Source organism: Lepidochelys kempii, chromosome 7, assembly GCF_965140265.1.
Source record: "Lepidochelys kempii isolate rLepKem1 chromosome 7, rLepKem1.hap2, whole genome shotgun sequence".
Taxonomy (NCBI): domain Eukaryota; kingdom Metazoa; phylum Chordata; order Testudines; family Cheloniidae; genus Lepidochelys; species Lepidochelys kempii.
Genome location: NC_133262.1, coordinates 84221687 through 84248162, shown reverse-complemented (window position 1 = coordinate 84248162; position 26476 = coordinate 84221687). Strand labels below are relative to the sequence as shown.

Genomic DNA, 26476 nt, shown 5'->3' with positions numbered 1-26476 from the left:
TGAAGGGGATCCACCCGGCTTGTCTGCGTGCTGGGAGGGGGGCAACAGCTGCCTCTTCTTACTCGGCATTTAAAAGCCCAATACACTTCACAGTCCCCGTGACGATGCTGTAAGGATACCGCCAGAAATGTACGGAACCAAGTTAGTTGCTTTAACAATTTGGAGGGGAGGAGAAGGTCAAAATAACTGGGGGGGAAGGGACGTGGCTCTGCAATAAATACGCCCAGATTATTATTAATTATTATTATTTATTTCGAAATCAGGACAGACATGCGGGGGCTGCGTTAAACCACGGCGAGGGTTTCTCCTTTGGGAAGGCGGCACGCCCACAACATGCCGCTGAGCGCTCCGCTTCTCCCGAGCAAGTTTGACCGGTCAGAGCTTTCTTTCTTCCCCCTTAGTTTCCGGCTGGCAAGCCCAGCCTGCGCGGGTCCGCGGAGCCCCTTCAAAAGTAAATAAGGGGAAAGAGCCAGGTGCAGCGCTCGTCGCGTCCTCAGTCCCAATAACCAGCCAGACGCAAGGGCGAAACCTGACCCTGGGATCCCCCAGCACCGCTGGTGTAATTGCTGCCCGCTGTACGAGTGCCCCTCCGTTGTAACTCTTCGGAAAGTTTTGGGAGGAAACGTGCTCCCAGCAAGCGTGGGATTGCATGGAGGGCAGGGGCAGGGGAGTCTGGTATTAGGGTTTCTTTCTCTCTCCCCCTCCCCCCATGATTGCTTGCACTCCTGGGCTGTATATTTACGCTCCCCGTTTCAGCTAAACTCCCCCGGAACCAACCCGCAGCTAAAGAGATTCGCCCCCAAGCAACCCGCAGGCTCACGGGCCCCGTCTGGCGCAGGCACGAGCTCTAGCGAGCCCCTTGGTCTGGGGAGGTGGAGGTGACTCAAACTGTACAAGTTGCAAGCAACTGTCGAGCTTCCTCGGTCCTAACCCGCCCTGCATGGCGCCAGCGCAATCACTTCATTCGGCCCTAGCGCGACATCAAGGGCGGGCATCGGATCGCTGATAACTCCGGCACCTGCCCCGCCCTGTAGAAGGCCAAAGGGAAACGTGGCTATCTAATCTGGCTGAGCGGGAGGCGGGCCGGGCCGGGGTGTCTGGGGAATGTACAACGAGTGGGCCTGATTCTCCTGCCACTTACTCCAATGCCGGAAATTGAAGACTCAGGCCCGCTCCTGCCCTTTTGCTGTCCCCCCGTGTGGGGATCGATCAGAGAGATGGGGGTAGGTATAAGGGAGGAGACGAAAGGGAACCTGCTCACGAGTCTCCTTGTGGTTCCATGATGATCCAGTTCAGGAAAGTTAGGAAAGGGAAATAGATGCCAAGGGGAGACAAACGAAAGAAGCCTCCCCTCCACCGCCCCCTATTAATCAAACAAAAGAGGCTTTGCTTGGACAGAGACCCAGATCCCTTTGCCCGTAAGCAATAAACGGTAGGAGAAGCGCCATCCCTTCTACACTCTCTCTGCCTAGGGAACTGGAAGAATTAAACGTAACCGATAACTCGGCAGCTTCTAAAGAAGGTTCAGAACAGCACGGCGTGGCTGCTTATGCCGACCAATTCTGCTACCTCCCCCCCAAATCCCCTTCACAAAAGGCAATAATTCTACTCTGGGCACGAATAAGATCACATAAAGCGGTCAGCAGAGCGCAAGCAGCCCATCAACTCACCCTAATTGTCCTTTTCTTATCCTTTTCAGGTTTTTTGGGGGAGGGAGGGGGTTAGAATTTCTCTACTATGGATTTCTCCCCCGTAACACTGATCATCTATTTTACTTTCATCTGTTGCAGACCAAATAAAATACAATAAAAGTCAGGCAAGCTAAGAGTGCACCCTAATGCTTTGAAAATCCAGTGACTTTTTTTTTTTTTCAGTTTTAAATCTAAAACACGGTGCAGCTTGTTTCGGGGCTCATCAGACCTACAAGAAAAGGGAGGGAGACCATGAAGGCCAATCCCTTTTAGGATCTCCTCCCTTCTGCTCCTAAATTTCATTTCAAGGGAAATTTGTTCGGGACATAGGAAGGGCACCTGAAATTGACAGACCACGTTAGCTCCCTCGCCTTCCCCTAACGTTTCGTCCCTGGTTTCTCCTGCTTTGAGCTAGAAGTCTCCTCCTCCAGACACAGAATTTATGTCACCTACAGGTGCTGATCTCACCCTCTTTCTCCCCTCACCCACTACAACCTCTTTCTCCCCCATACTCCACAGAGACAGTGTTTGTGAAAGCAGAGGGAGGCAAAGGCCAGTGGGAACGCAGGATTGTTTTGGAAACAGCTGGACTGCTTTTGTAAGTAGGGGGAAAAAAATCAAATGAGAAATGAAGTATTGACCAGAGAAAAGGAAGGGGGGCAGGAAGCACTGGAGAACCTCACAGAATGCGCCAGGGACACATTCAGAGAGGATAAAGAAAGAAAAGTGTGCTTATGTTGCGGGGTTTTTCAGGTGAGGCCGGCTCCTCCCGGAACATCCGAGGAAAGGGCAGCTCTGGAGGAGTATTAGGTATGTTTGTACCTACCCCCTCCGAGCCCAGTAAACACCACCAAATCCAAGCACAAGGGAGGTGATGTGCCCAGCTAGACCCACCGTGTATCGCGGGGAGGGGCGCTAGACCTCAGGCTGCTGGAAGCTCACTGCGTGTAATAATGTATAAAGCCGAGAGCGAGCGGAGGGGGAAAGATGGGGGCCATTGAGGAAAGGGGGAGGCCGAAAAGAAACTGACGGGCGAAGAGGTTCCAAGCGGACTGGAGGGAAGTGCCGAGCGGCTCTGGCTCCGGCTCCAGCTTTCACGGCGGATCCGGCCAGCCGGGTTTTCCGCTGCGCGTTGCTGCCGGAGCGGAGTGGGCCGTTCCGAACTCCCTGCCGCCCCCCCCCCCCCCCCCCCCGCGCCCTGCCCACGCCGGCCCTGCGGCTGTCGGCTCCCCCTCGTGGCCCCCCGCCGCCCCCCTTGCGCCCGGGCTCCGGCGTGCGGGACACCTTGGCAGTGTGGCAGGAGCCGGGCTGGGGGCAGGCTGCAAGTGCCGCGCTGGGCGCAGCGCCCGGGCAGGGAGGCGGCGGCAGGAGGAGCCTGCAGTGATGCGCACCCAGCGGCCGCTCCTCTGACACGCTCTCCTTGGCACCCAACTTGGGAGGGGAGCTGCCCAGCCTGGCACCGGCGGGATCCAGCGGCAGGGGCGGGACCCTTCCCCGGGCTCGGCTCCCTCAGCTTGCCGAGACCCGCGTCCCCCAAGCGCGTCGGGAGGAGGCGATCCGGGGCCGGGGAGCTGGGGGGGCTCGGGGGGTGGGGTGCGAAGCCGGCAGCCGAGGAGAAGGAGCCTGGGAGCCAGCCCCGAGGGGACGGACACAGACGCTCAGCCGGGGAGCGATGCCTTCAGCTCGCGGCCGGGCCGCCTCCGCGCCCGGGGTGCTGCTCCTGGCTCTGGTGGTGCACGGCAACTTCGGGCGCTGCGTAGCAGGTAAGGAACCGAATCAACGCGATGTTGGTATGGACGAGCCGCGGCGCCTCTGCGCCCGGCCACCGCCGGCCTGCTGTCTCCGCGGGGGTCGGGCTGGGTGCCCGGAGGGGAGGCAGCCCCCCGGAGCCCCTCCTAAGTTTGCCCTCGCTCTCGGCTCCTGGTTGTCGGGAGCGCACGGTTGGTCCCTTCTGCCTGGGGCTGAGTCCGAGCTGTCCCGCGGCGGCAGGAACGCGAGCGGGGCTTTAATAACCGGCTAGCCGGCAGGAAAACTGCTGCCTTGCTGGCCCCGTGGCGGCTGCCGAGGCTGAGCCGTCTTTAAGTCACTGAAAAACCAGAGAAACGTTCCCATTATATTTGGAGAGGAAACTGGAGCAAATTATTCCACATCTGCACCGGGCTGGTTTCCCACTGCTCCCTAACTAGTGATTGAGGGGGAGCTGGAAGAAACCCAGGTATTTCAGTCCGTTCAGAGCGGGGGGAAGACGGTTACTCACTAACTCTTCCCGTACTTTTTGGTTGCCTCGTTGATTAATTTTGCACGAGTGAAAATACTTCACACAAGGGATCGGGGGTAGCCCAGGCAGGATTCGGGCTGTAGCATTTGAGAGGTGGGTTTTCCCCTTGGATTGTTGTTTTTATGAAGTTGGAAACTGTTGGTAGAAGAGGAAGGCAAATTGGACACAAATGTTAAAGGCTGGCGGAGAGAAAGAATGACAGCATTAAATACCTCTAAAAGGGGGGTTAAAAAATGTCTGTTCAGCCCCTCAGTTACTTGTAAGACCGTGAGTGGAGACGTGGGAATAGGGGCCCGCCGGTGCATTTCCAACCCCTCAAACTGTGGGCCTCCTTCTTCCACCTTTGCCTAGGTTGACAATAGTCTCATTGAAACCCTGGAGGCGATTCACTGTGAGCACAGGTAGTAAAACGGGTCTCATGCAAGGGAAATAGGAGCATGCTCACTTTTGCAGAAATACAGAGCTGTAGCTCAGGAAAGCTTATGCTCAGATAAATTGGTTAGTCTCTAAGGTGCCACAAGTACTCCTTTTCTTTTTGAGAATACAGACTAACACGGCTGTTACTCTAAAACCAGTGCAACTTTAGTAGCTGACTCCACCACCCCTTACTTTTGCTGAGTAGCATCTTTCTTCAGGTTTATGTCTAACCATGGAGTAAGATGCTACTCAGAGGCCCTTGTTCATATAATATCTTTCAGATGAACCACACAACCTCAGATGCTTTCCTCTAAGGTAAATAGTCAATTACAGTGGGAAGAATTAAGAGGTCTAGGCAAGGGAGAAAATAAATATCTTCAGATGAACCTAGAAAGGAGTTGGACAATGAATGAGCAGTGTTAGTTTGGCCTTTTTAGGTGCAGTATTTACTGCTGAAGGCCTCAAATTCCAGGGGAAAGAGGGGACTAGAGTATGGACCTTGCAGACTGTCAGATTACACTTTTGCAGTAAGAAATAGTATAGGAGTTTTGACCTTCTGGTTTCAGGAGGGTGAGTCAAAGTCCTCCTCCTGTGGATCGTTGACATTTTTGTCTGTCTGATTGCTGATGGCTGTGTATGTTCTGTTCTGTGTGTATATTAAGGAGACCTTTCTGTGGTGGAAGGGAAGGAGACAGTAAACTATCTAATTAGGTAGGTATGCCACATGGTTTTGTGCTTCTTACACTTTTCTACAGAACATGATACAAAAGGATTAACAGACTCTTAAGTTACTGGTCCAAAGGAAAAGGGGTTCTCTCTCAGGCCCATGCATGATCTCCTGTGAGAGCGCTGGTCCATCTTTAAGCTGTTCTGTGCATCTGAGACCTGCTTTTCCGCAGAGCTTTAGAACAACAGATGGAATTGTTTGTATGTTAGACAATTTTGAAATGTAAGGCTAAATCAAAGGACAGATATGCAAAGACTATATTGGTGACAATTTATGTCTGGTTAAATATTTATAATTGGCAATGGTTGCTACACTGTGCAGCAGCTAATGGTTTGCTAGTCTCACAGGCTAAGTGCCTTTCTTTTCTAGTGCAGTGTTTGATACAAGTCTAAAAAGTTGCAACACTTATAATTTGATCTTGGCTAATTATAATTTGTCCAGAGTCTGGTATTTAAAGATGTATTTTGAAGTTGCAGTTAATGATAGGGGGAAGGTTCAGTACTGAATGGAGAACATTGTTTAAAGGGATTCAGGAATGTGAAATAGGAGCACTGGCTTAATAACGTTCAGAGTATGTTTATGAATGTGCAATGCTACAAATTAAAGAGAAGTAAAGCAATGGAGCAGATATTCCAAATCAAAGGCCCAATTCTGCATTCTTTATGAACCCAAAACACCCACTGAAATCAATGGGAAACTTGGGTGTGCAAGGAGCATGGGATTGGGCCCCTGCACAATATGGAGACACTGAATGTAGAGAGTGGGCCTGTTTTGAATTAATATTAATAACAAAGGTGCATTCCTTTGAAAATGATGATTTGGAGGCCAGGGATGAGGGAGAGGAAGGGAGACAAGGAAGCCCAGCAAGCTACCCCTGCTATTATCTCCAACTGTGATCATTTGATTCTTACTGATGTTTTGTTTTGTTGGCAGGGAAAATTACATCCCTGCTTACAATTTCATTCTATTCAATAATCCAGAGAGCTAGAGATGCAGTTCGAGTTATGGACATAGGGGTTTCTTACTGTGGGAATAAAAAAAGGCCAAGGGTAGTAATCATTGCAACCACTGAACTCTAGAATTACCTTTTAATTATGGACTCTGATTTCTTATTGATTCAAACATGGAATTGAATCATGTTCTTCTCACACTTGATCTTCATTTTGTAAATCAGGCTGCCATGGTCAGACTAAGTGACCTAAGCCTTTCCCAACAGCTCCCAAAATTTACTAGAGGCAAACAAATCTGGTGATCATGAGTCATTTAAAGTCAGCCCTTTAAGTTGTTTGTGAGCCCCCCCCTCCCTACCTAAATAACTAGGGAGTATGTATCCTGATTCCTATGATAAAATTCTGCTGCATGCTGCCCAGAATGACTTTACTTTTAATGTCTGGCCTCTCTTTATCTCTTGATTCTGCACCATTTATCCTTTGTCACCCGCCAGCAATAGGAAAATAAAGGTGTGAGTGTTTTCCCTTTAAGTGCAGATATAAAAAGATCTCTTCAGCTGTAGATCTCAAAAGTGAGGATCTATAAAGTTTGATGGCTGTGGAGTTTGGAAGAGACCATAACTATAAATGTCAGACCTTTGGCGTGGCCTGACAGCCTGTGACAAGCAGACAGCTTGTAATCTTTGTTGAAACTTTAAAGCCTAACTAACTAGCTGGTCATTTTCCTCCCATATTGTGAAGAAAGAGGATGGCTGCGGAAGATGGTAGGTGTGTGTCACCAGAATTGGATGTTGTGCAGATTTGTCCTCGTCTTGTTAAAAGTATTTTTTGACAATGTGATCTTTCAGGAAAATGAACCAAGCCTTCATTTTTAAAGGGTAATTAAAGATGAGTAGGAATTTTGAGAGTGTTTCTCAACTAGAAGATTTAACCCCCTCCCCCCCAGCATACTTCACTGAGGAAGATTTATCTTTTACAAAGGAACTGTTTAAAATGGGGGGTGGGGGGGAATGAGGGTGAGGGGAGACTAGTCTTAATGCACTGGACCTTTGCTTCTAGAGACTGACATTAGATTTCTGTCCTGGGTCAGCGTAAGTGAAAATGAGTTGATTGTTTACAAGCTGACCTATAATAGGGAATGTTTGTCCATTTAGGGGATACAAAGGCAAGGAAAAAACCATACAAATATTCTGGCACACTGTGTGCTTCAGGGAAACTCAATCTATCGGAATATACTAGGGGAGGTGCAAGTCAGGATTTCAGTGCGTTGGCAAAGTTGAACAGAGGCCAGGGGAACTGGATTAGCAAGGGTGCTGCAGGTCAGGATTTAGGCGCACTGGCGGAGTTGCAGGGCTCAGGATGAGGATTAGAATGGGGTGCTGCAGGTCAGGATTGAAGCATGGTGGCAGAACTGTGTGGGTGCCCAAGACTGGAATAGCAGGCTGAGTGCAGGTTTAGAAAGAAGTGCAGTGGATTAGATCTATATGTGTGGGAAAGTCGTACAGCTCCTGTCCTGCTCTGTCTGTCTGATGCTATCTGTCCTCCCATTTTGTGAGCACGAAACTCAGAATTAAAGTATAATTAAAGGAAGAAAAGGAATTAAAAACAGGGTGGGGGAAAGCTGAATGTGAGGCCTGACAGGAGAGATTCATTCTCTTCTTTTTAATGGCAGAGAACTTTAATATTTTTTATTGCGCTGTATTTTCTGTTAAAGAGGGGGAAGTGATGTTTAGGGTTTTATTTATCTTTCGAGAGCTTCCAGTATAGAAACAGTAGGAGTATTTGTTCCTTTGAGTTTTCTTTGGTGCCCCAGAAAATGTACTACCACCCCTATCATAAGGTTTGCTTGATGGGAATTCATTGCTATTCTCTGACATGGAGCTGGTTTTGTTGTGCATTTGGTTTTTATTAGAATTGGCATGTACAACTTGGAACAAGGATCACAAGCTCTCTAGGGTACATTTCCCTCTCCCTCTTTCTTCCCCCACACCTCAGTGCCAACTCTATGTGGGTGTGTAGTGGCTGTGAAAAAATGGAGTGTGATGATGTGACACTGACTACCATGCAGTACCAGAAACAGCGTGAACCTCTGATTGTTTATTGCAAGGTAACCTCATCGCTTCTGTTTGACTAAGATATGGGCCAACACGCAGATGGCTTTAAAAAAATAGATACACTGGTGTTTATCCTGCTTGACAGAGATGGAATCTCTGGGAGCCTAGGATTAAAATAGCCGTAGTAGGAGGTGTCGCAGCTCGGGATTGAGACGTATGAGCAGACCTGCATGATGAAAGTTTCATAGCACTGCTTGCACTAGGCTAGGTTTTCTCCAGTGCTGTCAGTTTTGTGCTTTCATCACTTTTTGAAAGGATCTTACCCTGGGTCTCTCGCCCATTAATATACAGAAAAGGTAACCGGAAAGAGAAGGAAACTTCTTGTCCCCAGCCAGGATTGTCGGCCCTTGCCTAGTTGATATGGGTACACTAAGGTGCAGGCTTCTTCAGGCACTGTAGCCCCAAATACACAGCCAGGGGCACCTCTGGATTCTGTGAGCTAGAGAGCCTTAATTGAGGATCTGTGGTTTTCAGTTTGGCCCTTTCATAGTGGGCCCCAGGCAAACTATTGGGATGACAGCGCAGTAACAAAATAAGCTCGCACCATTATCCCAAACTAATTGGAAAGTGGATGCCTATGCTGTTTATGTGAATCCTAGTGGAATTCCTTCCAAGTGAGGTCATTGCAACTGTATGGCAAAGGGAGAGACATTAGATTGACCAGTCAGTGAAGCCAGAAATTGCATCGGAAAGAGACCTGCTTGGCTGAAATCAGAGGTGTTGGAAGTGCTCCTGTGTTATGTTTTTTTTTCCTGATTCTTGGAATGGGTCACTTTCCTAAAATAAAAAGCAGGTCCCTTCTTGCTGTCTCATTATACTAAATCTTTCTATTAAGAACAGAGACTCTGTGAAAATGACACTGTGCGGTTCTGTGTTTGGGACTCCAGGTGCCATTTTCTCTGCTTGCAAATCTAAAGACCTTTCTAACCAGCAACCCTGCAAACGCAGCCTGAAAAGTCAAGTTGTGTCCTGTATGACTGGTGGTAACATAGGAGACAGATTCTACAGTTAGACCCTGAAGGGCAGTGCAGCTGACGCTGTATAAACCAGACTGGAATCCAGGTCCCTTTCCCTTTGCTGCACTAGCTGTGTGATGCTAACAGGAATAAAAGTTTGTCAGGAAAGAGAGCTCATATGACTCGACGACTCCAGGGAACAGATCTTTATTGAGTAAGAGGGTCTCTTTGCTTAGTTTCTTTTCTGATTGTAATGACACTTTAAAGTCACTAGTTCCATGACTTCCCCCTTTGTGGTGTATTTTGACATGAGCTGGTCAGGCATAACACAGCATGCAGTGTGATCCCTGTAGGTAAGTGTGAGCTCCACAATCCTGAGCGACTCCTTTCTTTCGTTCTTTCTTAAAAAGACACATGGGCCTGGCTGAGTGGCTTGATGCTGTCACCAAAAGGGCGCCCACATGGCTAATATTTGGGTTCCTGGCTTTGCTGGCAGTGTGTCTGGAGAGCAGGCAGGAAGTGGCGAGCACTGAGGTGATGATGGAAGGGGCTGTAACTGAGTCTGCGAGGAGTTCATTACAGCAGATGTTAGTGCCGTAAAGCCACAGGTTCCTGCTGTTTCTGAGTCGCTTATGTCCTTTCAGCTTCAGCAATACTAATGTTAGCTGAACTGAGCATTTGCTGAAGTGGAGGCATAAATTACAAATCTATTCTCATTTCTCACCCCAGCCCCCCAGGTCTTGTCTTTCCTCTTCTCTTCATCTGTCTCGCTCTTTTGTTTGCCTTTTTCCTTCCCTTCTATATGACAGCAGCAGAGTCAGTGGAAACTTGCACATTTCTCCCCTGCGTATTAGCATCTCTTTAGCAATGTGGGTTTAATTCAGTGCTGTTCACCAAACACTACTCTGTTACTGTCTACATGCTCCCTCCTTCCCTCCCCAAGTCTGCGGGCACTCATTCACATGCATCCTGCACACAATAGCACACTCCTGACCACCAGCCCACACGCAAGGACCTTGACCCCCTCTCCCTCCCTTGCCTTCTCCCAGTCTTATATAAATGATTTACCCAGGAAGCTGTGATGTTGATAATGATGCATGGCCTGGAAATAATTCTCACCTTGTGCGATTTAGCTGCAATACTCTCACTGTAACTCTTTATCTCTTCCATGACAGAAATACTTGTTTCTCCGTTGATGAAGAGAGGGGTGTACATATGCGCATGTGTGTGCATTAAAGAATAAGCCGTTGAGTTTGACCCTGGTAAAGCTTTCCCCGGTGGATGGGGAGGGTTGAAGTAAAGAGGAGTCCAAGTGTAGTAGCTGGAGTTGGGAGTGGACATTCCATCAGAGGATAACAACACCTCAGAGTCCCTTGGGTGTTCCTCCAGGTGCTCAGGTTTTAGGATTGCTGCAGAGAAAGCTGGAGAGCGACTGCTCTGGACCTGCTTGGTGACCTTGATCTCAGTTTGTTTTCCCAATTTGAGGCTGAGCTGTTGCCTCGATCTGATTGTTAATGAAAACCTGCTTTATGTGTCCCAAAAAATGTTGTTTTCCCTTGAGGGCCCTTCTAGGCTCCATTGTGATTGAACTGACTCCCATTTGCTGGCAGCTGGGAAGAGAGGCAGATGTACACAGGCACACATAGTACCTGTTAGAGAGGAAACAGCAGGGGTAACTTCCTTCTTTCCCAACTGGATGTTAAATGTATTCCTATTTAAACAAAGGTGAAAAAGGGAGACTGCGGAAGTGAATGATGGCAGCTGGGATTACTGATCCTCAAGAAGTCTGGGCTGTGGTGGAACTGTTCCCCTGCCTTCCCCAGTCTCTGTTATATTTTCACCCACAGCACACTTTAAACCCTTCATGTGGTTATTCCTGGGGATGCCTGTCTTTTTTTTTTTTTTTGGGGGGGTGGGGGTGGATCTGCAAGGGGTTTAGGCTCCAAACCTGGAATCTGCTGTGAACAAGGGGATGGATTCTAGGGATGCCATTTATGTCTAAAATTTAGGATTTGTATCAAAGGGTTTCATAACCCCTAATGTAAATGAGAAAACTTTCAGGTACGCTTACATTGGTTTGGCTTTGTTCTGTTTTTTAAGCCTTGTTCCTTTCAATCTGGAGTAAGGTGGAGTTTTGTCACTTTGCTGCAGTGTTGGGAAGCCAGACGCAATAGCTCTGTTGGGCTAATGCTTGAGAACTAGAAAGGGGCTCAGTGCAAATAAGTGAAGCTGGCTGAGTGCATTGTGGTCGCCTATGCTGAGTGACGTGCAGAAAGTAAACAGCACGCATTGCACTTCTAAAATCCCTTCTGTTCTAATAATCAAAGGTAATGCTTAGGGGTATAAGGAAAGAACATGTCTATTTCTTTAAATATGACAACTGCCTTTGAGTGAAATTAAAACCTTACTTTCCAATTGTAGCTAGGTTTAGAAATGTTCTTTTTGTTTGTGTGAGAAAAGGGAAGGAACTTGGGGAAAGTACAACTAGAAATTAGTTGAGCAGGTTGAAAAATGGGGAAAAATTTTGTGTGGAATTCATCCTTTTTTGATCAGAATCTCAAACTTCATCCCAATTTTGAAATTCAGAAAATGTTGCCCAAGGTCTAAGCTTTCCAGAAACTAGAATGACTCTTCTTTGTGTAAAATTCATCCCATATTTTAATCAAACCTTCTTTGCAAAATCAAAATTTGGAAAATTTCATCTACTCTAGAAATTGATCTACATGAAATTTAAGTACTTTTTTTTTTTTAAAACAAATAAACTGCAGTAAGTCTTTGCCCCATGGCATAGCCCAACTATCTTTCCAGCTAAGAAGGATTGGCTGGGACTTCTTCACATGATGCTGTTTACTTGACCAGAGGAGATGGTGCTATTGACTGAACTATGGGACTCCCTTCCACATCACAGAGAGGCTGCTGATGCTGGGTGAAATGCTGGCTTTGATGAAGTCAGTGGGAGTTTTTCCTCTGACTTCAGTGGGTCCAGGATTTTATTTGCTGTTTCCACAGCATTTCTAGTCCTTTGAGCTTGAGGAATGAGAACCTAGGACACGTATAGGGTTTCTTCCTGAATGAAGGCGGCTCTTTTGCATTTCCTTTGCATGGGTTGGGTACGCCCCTGATGTGTGTAAGCCTGTGACTGAAGTGGATTGTGATTTTATTGTTCGCCAGTGGGGCATATTTCTCAGTAGAACTCTAGATCCCTCTTCCCACCAAGCATCATTCCTGCATGAGCACTCCAGAAAGAAGGAAAGCCAAAGTGTGCTGTCTTCTCCCTGAACTAGAGCTCTTCTCTATGAGGACCTTATCCAAAGTCCATAAAAGTCAATGAGAGTCTTTCCATGGATTCAGTGGGCTTTGGATCAGGCCCTAATAGCACTGCTGCTATAAAGATAGATGGATTGGTATATGCACCACATGATCTGCACGCCCTTGCACCAAAATTTTATTTGCAGTCCACCTAACACTACACAGCAAAGAACAACTGTTGCCTATTTTTGCAGTGTAGACATAAAATGATCCCTAACATGGCAGGTGCAGTTGTACCTAGCAAAGAGTCAGTACATGCCTGGCTGAAGAATGAAAGCCTTGCCTGTTGCCATAAGAAATGATTTATCGTGAAGATGAAGGTATTTGCTATCTGCCTTAAAGCCCTAGCTCCTGCTGTTATTGCATGAGAATCTCATCTGCTTATTGGGTTTGGTTTGGTTGGTTTTTTTATTTTTATTTTATTTTATTTTTTTAAGTAAGTTTCTAACCCTCATAGCTGTGGAGAAAACCCAGAAAACATGACCTCCAAAGGTTCGGAAAATGGAAAGCAAATAAGAAGAACCTAAAATATATTATTTTTCAACTCTCATGACTTTGAGGCAACCTGACTCATGGCTTTAGAATGCCTGTGGTTGGCAGTACTGCGCCCACTCTACATAGCTGCAGGGGAAAGCAGCCTTCTCTTGCTCTGAAACCAGTTCCCCCTCTAAAGTGCCAGACTGGGTGCAAGCACCACAGCTATTGTGTTCTGTGTGTCACACAGTGGCAGTTGCCAGAAGCCACTTCTTTGTGTATCTGCTAAGTTGGGGCCCTCTTGATGGAGTCTTCTATACTGCCGCTGGTCATGGCAGGCTACAGTTAACTTGGCTCATGGGGAAGCTTGGCTGGCCGTGACATAGGCCATGGCAGGCTGCACGTGGACATTCTCTCTCCCCGGCCATATGCTGTACACCTCTGTGTCAGTATGAATGGGGGAGGTGGGGAAATCGGGCATGAACTCTTAGACACTGAGGACTTGCCTGCTCCGGTGAGTCTGCTGATTTAGAAAAGGAAAGACCCAGCACGAAACCCAAAGTTCAAACGAGAATTCAACTGGGAAAGACTATGCAAAGCGCTTCAGGGTTCATTTTGGTCGATTTCACCGTCCTGGGATTTTAAAAATCGTAAATTTCATGATTTCAGCTATTTAAATCTGAAGTTTCAGGGTGTTGTGATTGTAGGGGTTCTGACCCAAAAAGGAGTCGTGTGTGTGTGTGTGGGGGGGTAGTCACAAGGTTATTGTGGGGGGGTTGCGGTGCTGCTACTCTTCCTTCTGCGCCACTGCTCCGGTGGTACTGCCTTCAGAGCTGGGCAGCTGGAGAGCGGCGGCTGCTGGCGGGGAGCCCAGCTCTGAAGGCAGAGCTGCCATCAGGAGCAGCGCAGCAATAAGGATGGCATGGTATGATATTGCCACCCTTACTTCTGTGCTGCTGCCTGCAGAGCCGGGCCCTCAGTCAGCAGCTGCCGCTCTCCGGCCGCCCTGCTCTGAAGGCAGCACAGAAGTAAGAGTGGCAACACTGCAACCCCCCATAAAATAACCTTGAATCCACCCTGAATCTCCCCTTTGGGTCAGGACCCCCCATTTGACAAACACTGGTCTCCCCTGTGAAATCTATATAGTATAGGGTAAAAGCACACAAAAGACCAGATTTCATGGCGGGAGACCAGATTTCACAGTCTGATGCATTTTTCATGGCCGTGAATTTGGTAGGGCCCAACTTAAAAAGGAGAAGGAATATGAACTCAGTATTTAATGCAGGATCTGCTCCAAGATGTCCCACATGGCTCACACCCTTCAGTAGGTCACTTAATCTGTGTGTGCTTCCTTCCCCATTCCAGCCTATCATGCACTGCTCACAGACCTAATACTAGGTGCTCCCTGTAACGTGCTCGTGCAATGGATTCCATTCTGTCCTTCAGGACCTACATCCCCTCCCACGAGGTCACTCAAACATCCCATTCCCCCCCCACTTCCTTTGTTTGTTCCAGAAAGTCCTTCAGGCTCTGCACCCCTTTCATTAGGTCTCGTTTGCGCCCCATTGTTGTTTATGAGAAAACAGATAAGGCTGTAAATATACAGGACACTTTACAAACATGTATAAAGATATGTTCCCTACTCTGGAGGGCTTAGAATATAAATAAGATAAGGAGGACAGCTCTTTAGGGGATGGAATTGCCAGTGGTAAGAAGGGAGGGGAGATTGAATGAGGAGCGAGCTGTGTTTTAAGGGGGTGTTTGGCAGGTAAGGACATAGGGAGTTTAGAGGGCAACATCTAAGAAGGAAAGCAGCCAAGAAGAGTAAGAGGAGGAGACAAATGGAGGAGTATGGCTAGAGGATTGGGAAGAGGTGTAGGTGAAGGGAGAAGGGATGGGGCAGAGCTATAGGTGAGGACATAGAAGGTGAAGGTGAAGATGAGGAGTTTGCTTTCCTGTCTGTTACAGCATCAGATTCAACAGAGAATTTCAAACTGGAAGAAAAAGGTGACTTTAACAGTGGGGTTTTAGACAGACTCTGAGGAGACAGCTACAGTGATCAAGGCAAGAGATGAGCAGCATGTTGGAGGAAAGGGCAGATTTTGTTTGCTATGTATTTTGTTTTCCCTCCCATCGTGCCCTGTAGGACCCACACCCTCTCATTAGGTCACTTAAATGGCCTGTGTGCTCTATTCCTCATACCAGCCCGCCCTGCAGGACTCCCACCCTCTTCGCTACTAGTAGGTCACTGTAGCTCCCTTTGCAAGGCTTCCATGTTTATTCCACAGCTCCCTTGCTGAGGACTCTTCAGTAGGCCCATAATCATCTTTTTAGACCCTGGAAAATAACAGGAGAGGAGATAATAAATTGCTGACCTTGCTCAGTGCCATCATTTGAATATTAATATGGTTTTGTGGGAGAAAAGAGAGGGAATATCTGTTCTCAAAGGCCCTGTGAGAAATCCTTGAAACTGCCTGACGTGTGTGTGAGATTCATGTCCCATCCCTCTGTGTGTGTGTGTGTGTGTGTGTGTGAGAGAGAGAGAGAATGTCTGTGGCTACACCTGAAGGCCTGGATTATACTTTGTTCTTATATGGCACTTTCCACCTGAGGCTCTCCAAACACTTTATCAACCTCATAAACACCCCCCTGCAGTAAATATGATCATTCCCATTTCACAGCTGGGGAAACAGAGGTCAAATAGCTTCTTTAGAGTCATGTAGGAAACCTGGGAAGGAGCCAGAAATAGAACCCAAGTCTCCGGAGTGCTAGTTCTGTGCCTTAACCACAAGGCCATGTTTCTTCCTGGAGCTTCGTTTCTGCAGATGAAATATTTCCAGTGAGCTGGTGGGGAAGTATTTACTGTCGTTGAAACGTGGGGCTTAGTTCACATAGCCATGAGACTGCAAAGGCAAACATTTTGGATCCACTTCTTCCTTCCCTTCCGGCCTCTTTCCCCCTCAGCTTAGTTATTACTGCATGTTAGAAGTACAGAAAGAAAAGTGCAAAATCTGATGAGGCGGTGGGACGTGGAAAGTGAAGAACAGAGTGAATGGAAGCCCATCTAAAGAACGTGTATCCGGTTATACAGTAGGTAGACTTGGAAGGGCTCCAATGCATCTGAATCTGTAAGCATTGAAAGACTGTTTGACTGAGCATCTACACTCTCCCCCTCTTTGGACAAGTAGGGTTCCTTTTGTTAGTGAATAACAATGCCACAGATTGTAAAGCTTCTTTCTCAGTCGCTCTCCCTCCAAGTCTGGTCTGATGCAGCCCATGAGTTATTCACAAAAAAGAGAGACATATAATTAATGAACCCTAACCACCCAGACGTGTTTCCATTTTCTTTTCAATGAAGTAGAATGAGAGTTGGGGAGGGGTGCTGTTTTATAGTCATGGCATCTTCAGCTAAAATGTAATATAAAGGAAATTACCCCAGTTCCCTGCAGCCAGCGGGCCCCACTCTCCAGTGCAAGAACTCACAGGGAGATTCCCCTGCCTGTGTTTTTGTTTCCCATTTATTTTCTAAAACAGAGACTTGTTTGCAGTGGAGTGAGCCGTCCTCCAGCTGGAGGTGGGGGGTGTAACTGCAGTCCACAGAAGGGATGGATTGCCTTCCTAATCGTTACAAAATCTTAATCGATCCAGAAACAAAAACCAGATTCCAGCATTGCCGACGCTCCCAGGGGGTCTCACTAGTGTGATTTCTTTAAGGGTCCTTTGAGTGACCTTTCTTTTCCCTAATTCCCCTTCGTCACACACATGCACTGAGCTCCAAAGCGAAGGGATTGTTTTCCTTTGAAAGAGCGTGGAAAATCTCATTTTGAGAAGTTTAATGCTTATTACATCCATCTGCCTCTGGGGTGAGCTCCCTTTCTCTCACTGGGAGGCCACCAAAAGAGAAGAGCCAGAGACCCTTTAGCATAATGCACAGACAGATGCAGTGTGCTGAGACGGGGAGGCCTTTCTCTTTTTTAGGAAGCAATAACGTGGGCAAAACCTGTTAGCAGTTAATGGACATTCATGTTGGTAGCTAGAGAGTTAGCATGCAGATATCAAAAGGAGAGAGCTCTGTCTTCTGCACAGGTATGTGTGCATTTGGAAATGTACAGAATTACTCCATTTACTAAACACATGTACATGATTTAGCCAAAGAAACGCACACAAACACCACCCAATGGTTTCCGGGTCGACTTGGCTACTTTATATTGGTTATATTAATGGGCCAAACTGTGCAGCTGTTACATAGGCAAAACTTCCATGGAGTTTTCTGGGAGATCTTCCAAAGTGAGGCCTGCAGGATTTGGCCCATTGACTAGAATTTCCTTGTGTGTGTTGTAGGCACTGGATTGCTCTTAAAGCTGTATCTTTTCCCATTAAAGGTATGTGACTTTGTTTAAGGTGCAGCTGCTGCCATGGTTTCAGATCCCTGCTAGAGGAAGGAACCCATCAGCAGCTGCCTGTGCTCCCCTACACAACTGACTTTGTATGACACGTAGCATTTTGTTGTCCACTGGCCTGTACATCCCAAGCGGCTAGCCTCGGAGTTTTCAGCTCTTCCAGGGGCACTGCGCTTACCTGGACGTTTCAGCTAGAGTGCCGTCCTGGATAACTTGGTTGTGGTCCCACCTGATTCCATTACCAATGGGCAGTAGCAGAAACTGACCTCCCTAACTGTCCTTCCCCAAATCCTGCTTCAAAAGCTGCACTGCACTTCCATCTCCTGGTTTCCCAGCCCATCTAACAGTTCCTCAGACGACATTAATCTCACAAACAGGTGATAGTTTGGGCTGGCAGGAGGTGGCCAGTGAGGGTGCCATGAGTCCATGAAGGCAAGAGAACCTGGATATAAATGGGGAGGCTGCTAGATAGGGCTGTCCATGAAAACTTTCACAGAGCCCCATAAAACCCAGAGCTGGGCTTTGCTTCTCATCCTATTGGCTGACAACCAAGGCACTAAAATAGCCTTGCCACATAGGAACAGATTCATTTGGTTTGGTATATTTTCCTCTGGCAATACGTTAGACTGGATACTACTTAGTACAGCTTAAAAACCCCATATAAAGTGTTGGGCAAATAGTGTAGTCAATGGGGAGTGGGATGGGTAAATTCATTTGTAACTCAAGATGCTGTCAGCTGATGCCTGAAACCATGAGAGTTGGTCAGCCTTACAACTTTTTAACCTAGCTAATATATATGACTGTATGTGCTATATCCCACTCAGTCAAATGTTAGCATTGGCATTGGGTGGGAACATTATGAAGGCAGCACATTCAGTCCTTGGGGGCAGAATCCTTGCTTTACTGAACAGCTGCTTTGACTGAGACAGAGATGCATTTGTGGAGTCCTACCTAATCCTTTGGTGAAATGATGGTGACTTCAATAAGGAGGAGAGTTAAAGCAAGCAGAAGGTTGGGAAGGGGACTTTCGGACACTACGTGGAATTTGGAAGATACTGGGGAAAGGGAGAGGAAGGAAACATCTCTTTCACATCCAACTTGACCACCTTGAATTCTCTCTTCTTCTTCCTGACACATGCTTTTCTCTCAGTACCAGCTTCTCTTGGTCCAGCTGGATTCATGTCTCCTATCTTCTGGAGGCCCTCCATTAGGCACTCGGGAGGTGTGGGAGCCAAGAGGGTAGAAATCTGCTCCTGCTTTTTCTGCCACTGGGTTAATTTCTATTGTGATACCAATCCTTTTCATTTAACTTATTGTCCTGGCCCAGCAGCAAATGAGCCAAATTCCCAGACTTGTTAAAGGGATGTCATTTTTCTCATGGTTTGATTGTGTAATACATTGTACTAGTTTTTAAGTACAGGTAATCAAAAACAAACATTGAGATGGTCCCAAGAGACTTCTATTGTCTCCACAGGAGACACTCAACCTCTGGTATTGTTCTGTCCCAGGCTATACCCCATGGAGACTTACCCATTGTATGGGACGACTGCTAGCAAAACAGTGAACTCTGCTGTATTTGGAAGTGCTGTGTTTTGCTGTATCATTGATTTGCTATATTTTTATTGGCTTAGAGAACAGACTGTCCTTCAGCCAACTAGAGAGTGGTTTATCCATAAAATTGCAGAGCAAAGTCCTATGTTTATCCACAGAGTGGGTACAGCAGAGGCAAATGTTAGGGCAAACTTCCTCACTCTGACCTGAAGGGACAACCTCTAGTGGCAAGGAGGTAGGCCGTCCTCTGCAGAGACTGGCAATTAAACTGCTAATTATTGCCAATTATGGTGGTGGTTCCTGTAATGTGGACATTCTGTCCACTGGGACCTGGCCTGAGGCCACCAGCTCATTTCACATAGGCCACTACCCAGCCCAGATACAAGCCACTTTCCGTCATTTCCTCCACCCTCCGTTTACCCTAAATAAACAGTAAGAACTGTGAATACAACACAAAACATAGTTTCTAATTTGGCTGATTTATTTTTAACTCCCTTCAGACAGTGCTGCAGCGTTTTGCATTTTGGGTCATATTTTGAAGGGTTTTTTTCCCTGCAAATATGAGGGCTAGTGACTTCTCTTTAAACGAACGTTTAGACTCTCCCAGTACAATTATGCAGCAATTATGTGGCTGCCTAATCATTCTGCGTAGGCCCTGTCTTCAGTATTTCCTCTCATGAGTTTGGTCCCCTCACCCCATTCTCAGCAGGGCTCGCCTAGAGGACTTCTCTTTTTAACCTTAAAATTAAGCCAGGGAGCAGTGTCCGATAATGTTGGCCTGAATAATACAAAATCTAAATCCACTGCAAACAAGCTGCCTTGTTACTGCTGTGCGGTGTCCTCTAACCAGAGTCCTCTGAGTCTGGGATGCTTGCATCAGGAATCTGCACATTTTATCTTGCTTCAGGGGCTCTCTTGGGAAAACATCTTGAAACCAGATAGTACAAAGTAACAACAACTTGAAATGGCCACTAAATAGATAGCAAGCTGGGGCAGTGAGAGGTTAGTTAGGAAGAGACTAAGGACTCTCTTTAAGCCTCTCACTCTGCTGCATATTGTCACTTCTTCCCTGCCTTCAGCCGGAGAGAGAGGACTTTAAGGTCTCTAACTATATGAGAGAACATGAGGTAGGGGACCCCTTTAGTTCTGTGCCTAATGTTTGCTTTTCAGGGCTGCTGAAATCCCATTAAAACCTAGGAGATGACTGGACAGTGTGTGTGTTTGTAGCTGTTTTCTGTTAGAACTTTGTCCTTTTATCGGAGGTCTGGTGAGGTAGATTCTGGGCTGAAGGCCTGTGCCTGCCATTATTTTATGGAGCTCTTTCCTGGGATTTTACACGTTCTGGGGGAAGGAGTCTATTCTTGGTCCCTGCTTCACTGGAATTGAAATAGCTTTTCAATAGTTTTGAATTGAAATAGCTTCTCAGCTCCAGTACTGCCAGAATTACTGTTCATGGTGGTAGCAGGGGGAGGGGAAGATGAGTGAGATGGGGAGGAATTTAAGCAAAGCTAGAGTTAACTGTCATTTCTCTTGCTTTTTGTTTTGTTTTTTATTTTTATTTTCCAAAAAATCCCTGACAGCTCCTCCTCCTGCCTCCCCATTCTGAACCAAAGGTCTGAATAGTCCGACTCCAAGCATTATGTCAAGAACAGTTAATGTAAGTGATGGGCTTAGTGCCATTAGAACAAACCCACCATCTGCTGTTCCCTGCAGAAGTTGCATAATCTTACAGTAGATTGAGTGTTCTGATAGTTTCGGGGGACAGGAGTGGGGGGTGTTCTGCTGGCAGATTCTTCCCAATATGCCTCTGGGTGATCACACTGTTACACGGTTTACAGCCCCCACTGAACTCCTTCCCTTTGGCCTTTTGGCTTTTACTGCAGTTTAAGTTCAGAGATAAGCATTAACTGATCACATAGTAAATGTTTTGCTATTCCGTATGTTCATGTGTTCCAACTTTTGCTTCAGTGTTTATGAAAACAAGGAACCGTTTGCACTATCTAGAACCACTTGAGCTTCCCACTCTCCCTCAGTGCACCTCAGTGCTGGCCTGTAATACCCATGGCATTCCAGTCCTAGAGCCTTGCAATTTCAGTGTTGGTTTTCGTCGGCGCGCAGGCTGTGCTGAATTGTGTAGTGTATCCTGATGGAACAAATGGGCAGTAGGCATTATCGGATTCCTCTGACCTTTTAACACAAGTCAGGTCTGAACCCTGGGCTCTAGAAAGAAATTCCTAGTTCACTATCTATCTTAGGTTTTTATATAGTGTCTGTCAGTGTGTGGCATATAAGTGACTGCCCAGTAAGCCTCTCCTCAAATTCCACCATTTTGGATGTTTCCTTTTGTTGCTGAGAAATCCTGTGTGAATGGTTTCCATCTTCTTAAAAGTCCATCTCTGAAGTGTCTCTGAGTAAAATGAAAATGGCAGTCAGTAAGAGTTTGGAAATGGCTGATGCTGAATTTGGGTCTTGACACTGGTCTGCACCACAGACTTATGTCGGTATAGCTAGGTTGTCAGAAAATCCACACCCCTGAGCGATGCAGTTACGACGAGTGAACTCCCAGCATAGACAGCACTAGGTCGACAGGAGTGTCTTCTCCCATCCACATAGCTACCGCTTCTCGGGGAGGTGGAGTACCTACACCGATGGGAAAAGCTTTCCCGTCGGCATTGGTAGCACCTTCGCTAAGCGCTACAGTGGCACAGCTGCAAGGGTAGACAAGCCCATCGTAAGACCTCATGGAGCCAGTGGTCACCTCTAAGAGGTTGAGGGTGAAAATCCATGTGTTTAAAGGCTAGGCTGAGACTGCCACCAGCTGGTGGCATTAGGCCACGCACAGTGTAACTTTGATAAGCACCAGCTTTGTTTGTCTGTCTTAACTGATGCCTTTAATTGCAGCTTAGCAAGTGATGGTCACAGGCTGACCTGACCCTCAAGACCTTTTCCCCTCTTCTTTTGTGTGTGTGTGTGAATCTGTGTGTGTTCTTATTACACTATCATAGCAAACCTGGGTAGTTATCCTGGATACCTGCATGGTCAGAACCTTTATGATTCAGATTATGGTCAGATTCCTCCCTTCATGCACCAGATTTTAATAAGAACAGAATGATTTGTTTCAGACTGTGGGATTTTACTGAATGGATGTCACAATATTTAGCTCCCCCGTTGCCCCTTTGGGACAATTCAATCAACTGTCTCTGATTAGGAGAGGGAATATCTAATGTAGTGTTAGAGCCTAGTAAGAATACTGGCATTGGACATTTTTGCTCCTCTGGTGGACACTGCAGAGCAGACATAGAAATAGTACTTAACTCAGAGCTGGGTTAGACCAGGTGGCAAATGCCTAGTGAAGCAGGCTGGGAGAAGTATTTTGAGGTGATTTATCCAAGGACAAGGCTGATCTCAGACTTGGTCCTCCATCAAAAAATTATGATTGTCACAATTTTTTTTTGAATCCTGGATTTAGCCATGTGCATGCTTCTTCAATTGCAACTGTGCAAGCTAGAGGGGAGATTGAGCAAAAGTGCAGGCCTAGTAAGCAAATCATCCGTTTCTTTTGCTGTTCACTGGGTTTGCACGAAAAGCAAGGCAGGTGGCCCAGTTTTCATTTTCAGCCTAGATAAAATCTTCCCGGCAGCAACTCATGATTTTTAAGTGGTGTCCTGCACCTTCTCTGGCAGACATGAAGAGTGGACTCACCCCCCTTCCATAGCCAAAAGGAATACTCTGAGGCTCACTTGGCTGAATTTTCCTCAGACTGTTTGCTAACTTAAAGGGGAATAGGGTTGCCAGGCGTACAGTTTTCAACCGGAACGTCCAGTCGAAAAGGAACCCTGGTGGCTCAGGCTGCTAAAACTCCAGTTGGCTGCAGCGGCTGGCTCAGCGCAGCTCCTGGAAGCGGCTAGCATATCCCTCCGGCTCCTAGGCGCAGGGGTGGCCAGCAGGGGCTCCACCGCTGCCCCTGCCGCACCACTCTGAGCACTGGCTCCGCAGCTCCCATTGGCTGGGAACTGCGGACGATGGGAGCTGCGGGGCGGCACCTGCGGATGGGGGTAGCGCGCGGAGCCCCTTGGCCGCCCCTGCGCCGAGCAATCAGAGGGACATGCCGGCCACTTTCAGGAGTCACCTGAGGTAAGCACTGCCCAGAACCTGCACCCCAAACTCCCTCCCACGTGCCAACCCCCTGCCCCAGCCTTAGACGAAGGTTTCTAACCATCAGAGGAGTGAAGTTCTGGAATAGCCTTCCAAGGGAAGCATTGGGGGCAAAAGACCTATCTGGCTTTAAGATTAAACTCAATACATTTATGGAGGAGATGGTATGATGGGATAATATGATTTTGGCAATTAATTGATCTTTAAATATTCATGGTAAATAGGCCCAATGGCCTGTGATGGGATGTTAGATGGGGTGGGATCTGAGTTACTATCAAGAATTCTTTCCTGGGTTTCTGGCTGGTGAATCTTGCCCACATGCTCAGGGTTCAGCTGATCACCATATTTGGAGTCGGGAAGGAATTTTCCTCCAAGGCAGATTGGAAGAGGCCCTGGGGGTTTTTCTCTTTCCTCTGTAGCATTGGGCATGGGTCACTTGCTGGAGGATTCTCTGCACCTTGAAGTCTTTAAACCACGATTTGAGGACTTCAGTAGCTCAGACATAGGTGAGAGGTTTATCATGGGAGTGGGTGGGTGAGATTCTGTGGCCTGCGTTGTGCAGGAGGTTGGACTAGATCACGATGGTCCCTTCTGACCTTAATATCTATGAATCTATAAACCCCCTCCTGCACCCAAACTTCCTCCCGGAGCCCACGCCCCCTCCCGCACCTCAACCCCCTTGCCCCAGCCCTGAGTCCCCTCGCACACTCCAAACTCCTGCTTGAGCCTGGAGTCCTCTCCCACACTCCAAGCCCCTCAGCCCCACTCCCGAGCCTGGAGTCCCCTCCTGAACCCCAAACCCCTCATTCCTGGCCCTCCCCAGAGCCTGTATCCCCAGCCAGAGCCCTCACCCTCATCCCAAACCAACACCCTGCCCAGAGCCCCTTCCCACACTCCAAATCCCTCAGCCCCACACCATAGCGCCTTCCTGCACCCCAAGCTTCTTATCCTTGGCCCCACCCCGGAGCCTGCACCCCCAGCTGAAGCCCTCACCCCCGCCCACACCCCAACATCCTGCCCCAGTCCAGAACCCCCTCCCACACTCCTGACCCTTTGGCCCTAGCCTGGAGCCCCATCCTGCAAGCCCCTCATCCCTGGCCCTACCCCAAAGCCTGTACCTGGAGTCCTCATCCCCACCCCAACACCCTGCCCAGAGCCCCTTCCCACACTCCAAATCCCTCAACCCCACCCCTGAGCCCCCTCTCACACCCCAACCCCCTTGCCCCAGCCCGGTGAAAACGAGTGAGGGTGGGGGAGAGAGTGACAGAGGGAGTGGGGATAGAGTGAGCAGGGTGGGACTCAGAAAAGGGGCGGGGCAAGGGTGTTCAATTTTCTGCAATCAGAAAGTTGGCAACCCTAAAGGGGAGTGATTTAGAGCCCAGTCTAAAGCCCACTGAAGTCAGTGGACAGGCTGCCCTTCACTTCAGTTGGTATTGGATCAGGCACTTATTTTCAGTGGCCTTTGATTCACTTGGAAAAACAAAGCATGTTGGAGTTCTACTTACAGAGGAGATTTTCTATTCAGCACTCACTTATTGCCTCTCTCTTTCTGTCTCCATACACACATGACTTATTGGATGGGTTTTCATTAGTATTTATGTACTAGCTGTAAGGGAATGCAGCAGCTCCAGCCTGACTGTTAATGACCCTTTCATGCAATAGCTAAGACCACTTAGCTGACTCAGTTGAAGAGTTTTACTGCCAGCTTGTCCATCTCATTCTGCCTATGTCTGTCTTATTCCTTTTGAGGAAATGTCTGTGATTTTTCACTGAGAGCAAGTGTGTGTGTGTGTGTATTTAAAGAGAGAATGCAAAATATGCACATACAAGGCTTAAGTTGTATAGTTAAAACAAAAAATGCAGGAAATGGAAATAGTTATGGTTCCTACAGTTTAGCTACACTGTATGTTTTGTGTGCATTGAATTATGCCTTTAGCCCCAATGAAATATGGGTTGCAGAATTGGGCCCTAATTATGCAACTTAATTTGTTGAGTAGCATTTTCCCATGCAAAGGTCCCACTGAATGTAAATGGCACTACTTGTGTGAATAAGAGGTACTGAGAGTGAGTGAGGGTTGCAAAATTGGACCCTTAAGGAAAACAGGAATAAAAACAACTCTGCATTATCCTGATTCTTTACAATGTTAACTGTGTAGCTTTAATATCACAGGCACATAATTGCTTGTATTTAACTTCCTAGGCTTAAGAAAAAAAAAGGGGAGTAAAGGGAGGTGATGGGGAACCATGCATAAACTATCCTAATGTGGACTTCCTGGAGCCACAGGTACATTCCTTCTATGGACTCTACTAATATGTCTTTGAAATATACACTCCTTTAACCTCACCATTTGTACACCTGCTTTGTGTGGTTATTTTGGGGGTATTGTTTTTAAAACACTTTGGGTTGTATGTCTTTTGTTTTTCAAAATTTCCTGTGAATGTTTTTCAGTTTTTCCAATTGAAAACCAAAACTGCAAACTTTAAGATCTTTTTAAAAAGACTAAAACTTCAACCACAATGAACACTTTCTGCACACCCAAAAAAAAAAATTGTTTTGGTCAAAAAGCCATTTTTCCTCAAAACAGTATTCTGACAACAAAGTTTCAAGCTGCTCTACGTTTAATGAGTGTGTGCTGAATGCAGCTATGAAAGCAGCATTTACAAGTCTTTGTGGATTCACACAAAAATAGACTGCAGCAAAGGTCTGTGTGGATCCCTTGCTAATCAGGGACTGGAGGGGCCAAGAGATGCTAGGAAGCAGCCATGGAAACCGAGGATGAAATCCTGGCACTGTTGAAGTCAATGGCAATATTCCGAAAGGCCAGAATTTCACTCCAGGTCTCCAGCTGTTCATCTCATATTTCCCTGGAGAATGTCTGGGGGCTGTAGGCATTCTGAGGCACAATGCTCATGGGTCAGGGAAGTTTGAACTGAATGTGTGTTCCAGTGTGTGGATGTATGTTCATATATATCATATCTTCTTGTTATATCGCTGGTAATATTAACACTTTTTATACCATGAAAGATGGTCCTTATTACACTCTAAATTCTGTTAATGGAGTTTACATTAGCTCACAGCATTACTGAGGGGCACAGTTTTTTGGGGGTTCCCTTGTCATCCACTTAGAGGTAGCCAGCAGTAGGCCGTTTCACAGAAATGCAAGGACAGCTGTTTTCTGGCTTTACAAAAATATGTGTATAATATGTTGGCTGCTGTCCTGCTTTTAGTACACTCCGTTGAGTGATGTGATAATTGACTGAAGCTCAGTAAGAGAGAGAGACACGGTTGCCCTGCAGGTTGCAAAGTGATCCAAGCGTTATTGTCCCTGGGTGATTACTTTTTAAACTCCATTGGCCAGACTTTTTGCTATATATTAAGATCTCCATTGTCTGTGTGTTGTTGCACTCTTTTAAATCTTCTTAGCATATGCGCAGCATGCCTCAGAGGCACCTG

General features: G+C 47.1%; 1 protein-coding gene across 4 annotated transcripts in view; it reads left to right on the top strand.

Annotated features, from left to right (window-relative positions):
- Nucleotides 1-3289: 3289 nt before the first annotated feature.
- UNC5B (unc-5 netrin receptor B) overlaps nucleotides 3290-26476 on the top strand; it is a 151531-nt gene continuing 128344 nt past the window's right edge. For all 4 annotated transcript variants that reach the window (XM_073353571.1, XM_073353570.1, XM_073353569.1 and 1 more), the window contains exon 1: nucleotides 3290-3454. In XM_073353571.1, the coding sequence (XP_073209672.1) occupies nucleotides 3364-3454 (91 nt within the window). In that variant the 5' untranslated portion in view covers nucleotides 3290-3363. The remainder of the gene's footprint in view (nucleotides 3455-26476) is intronic.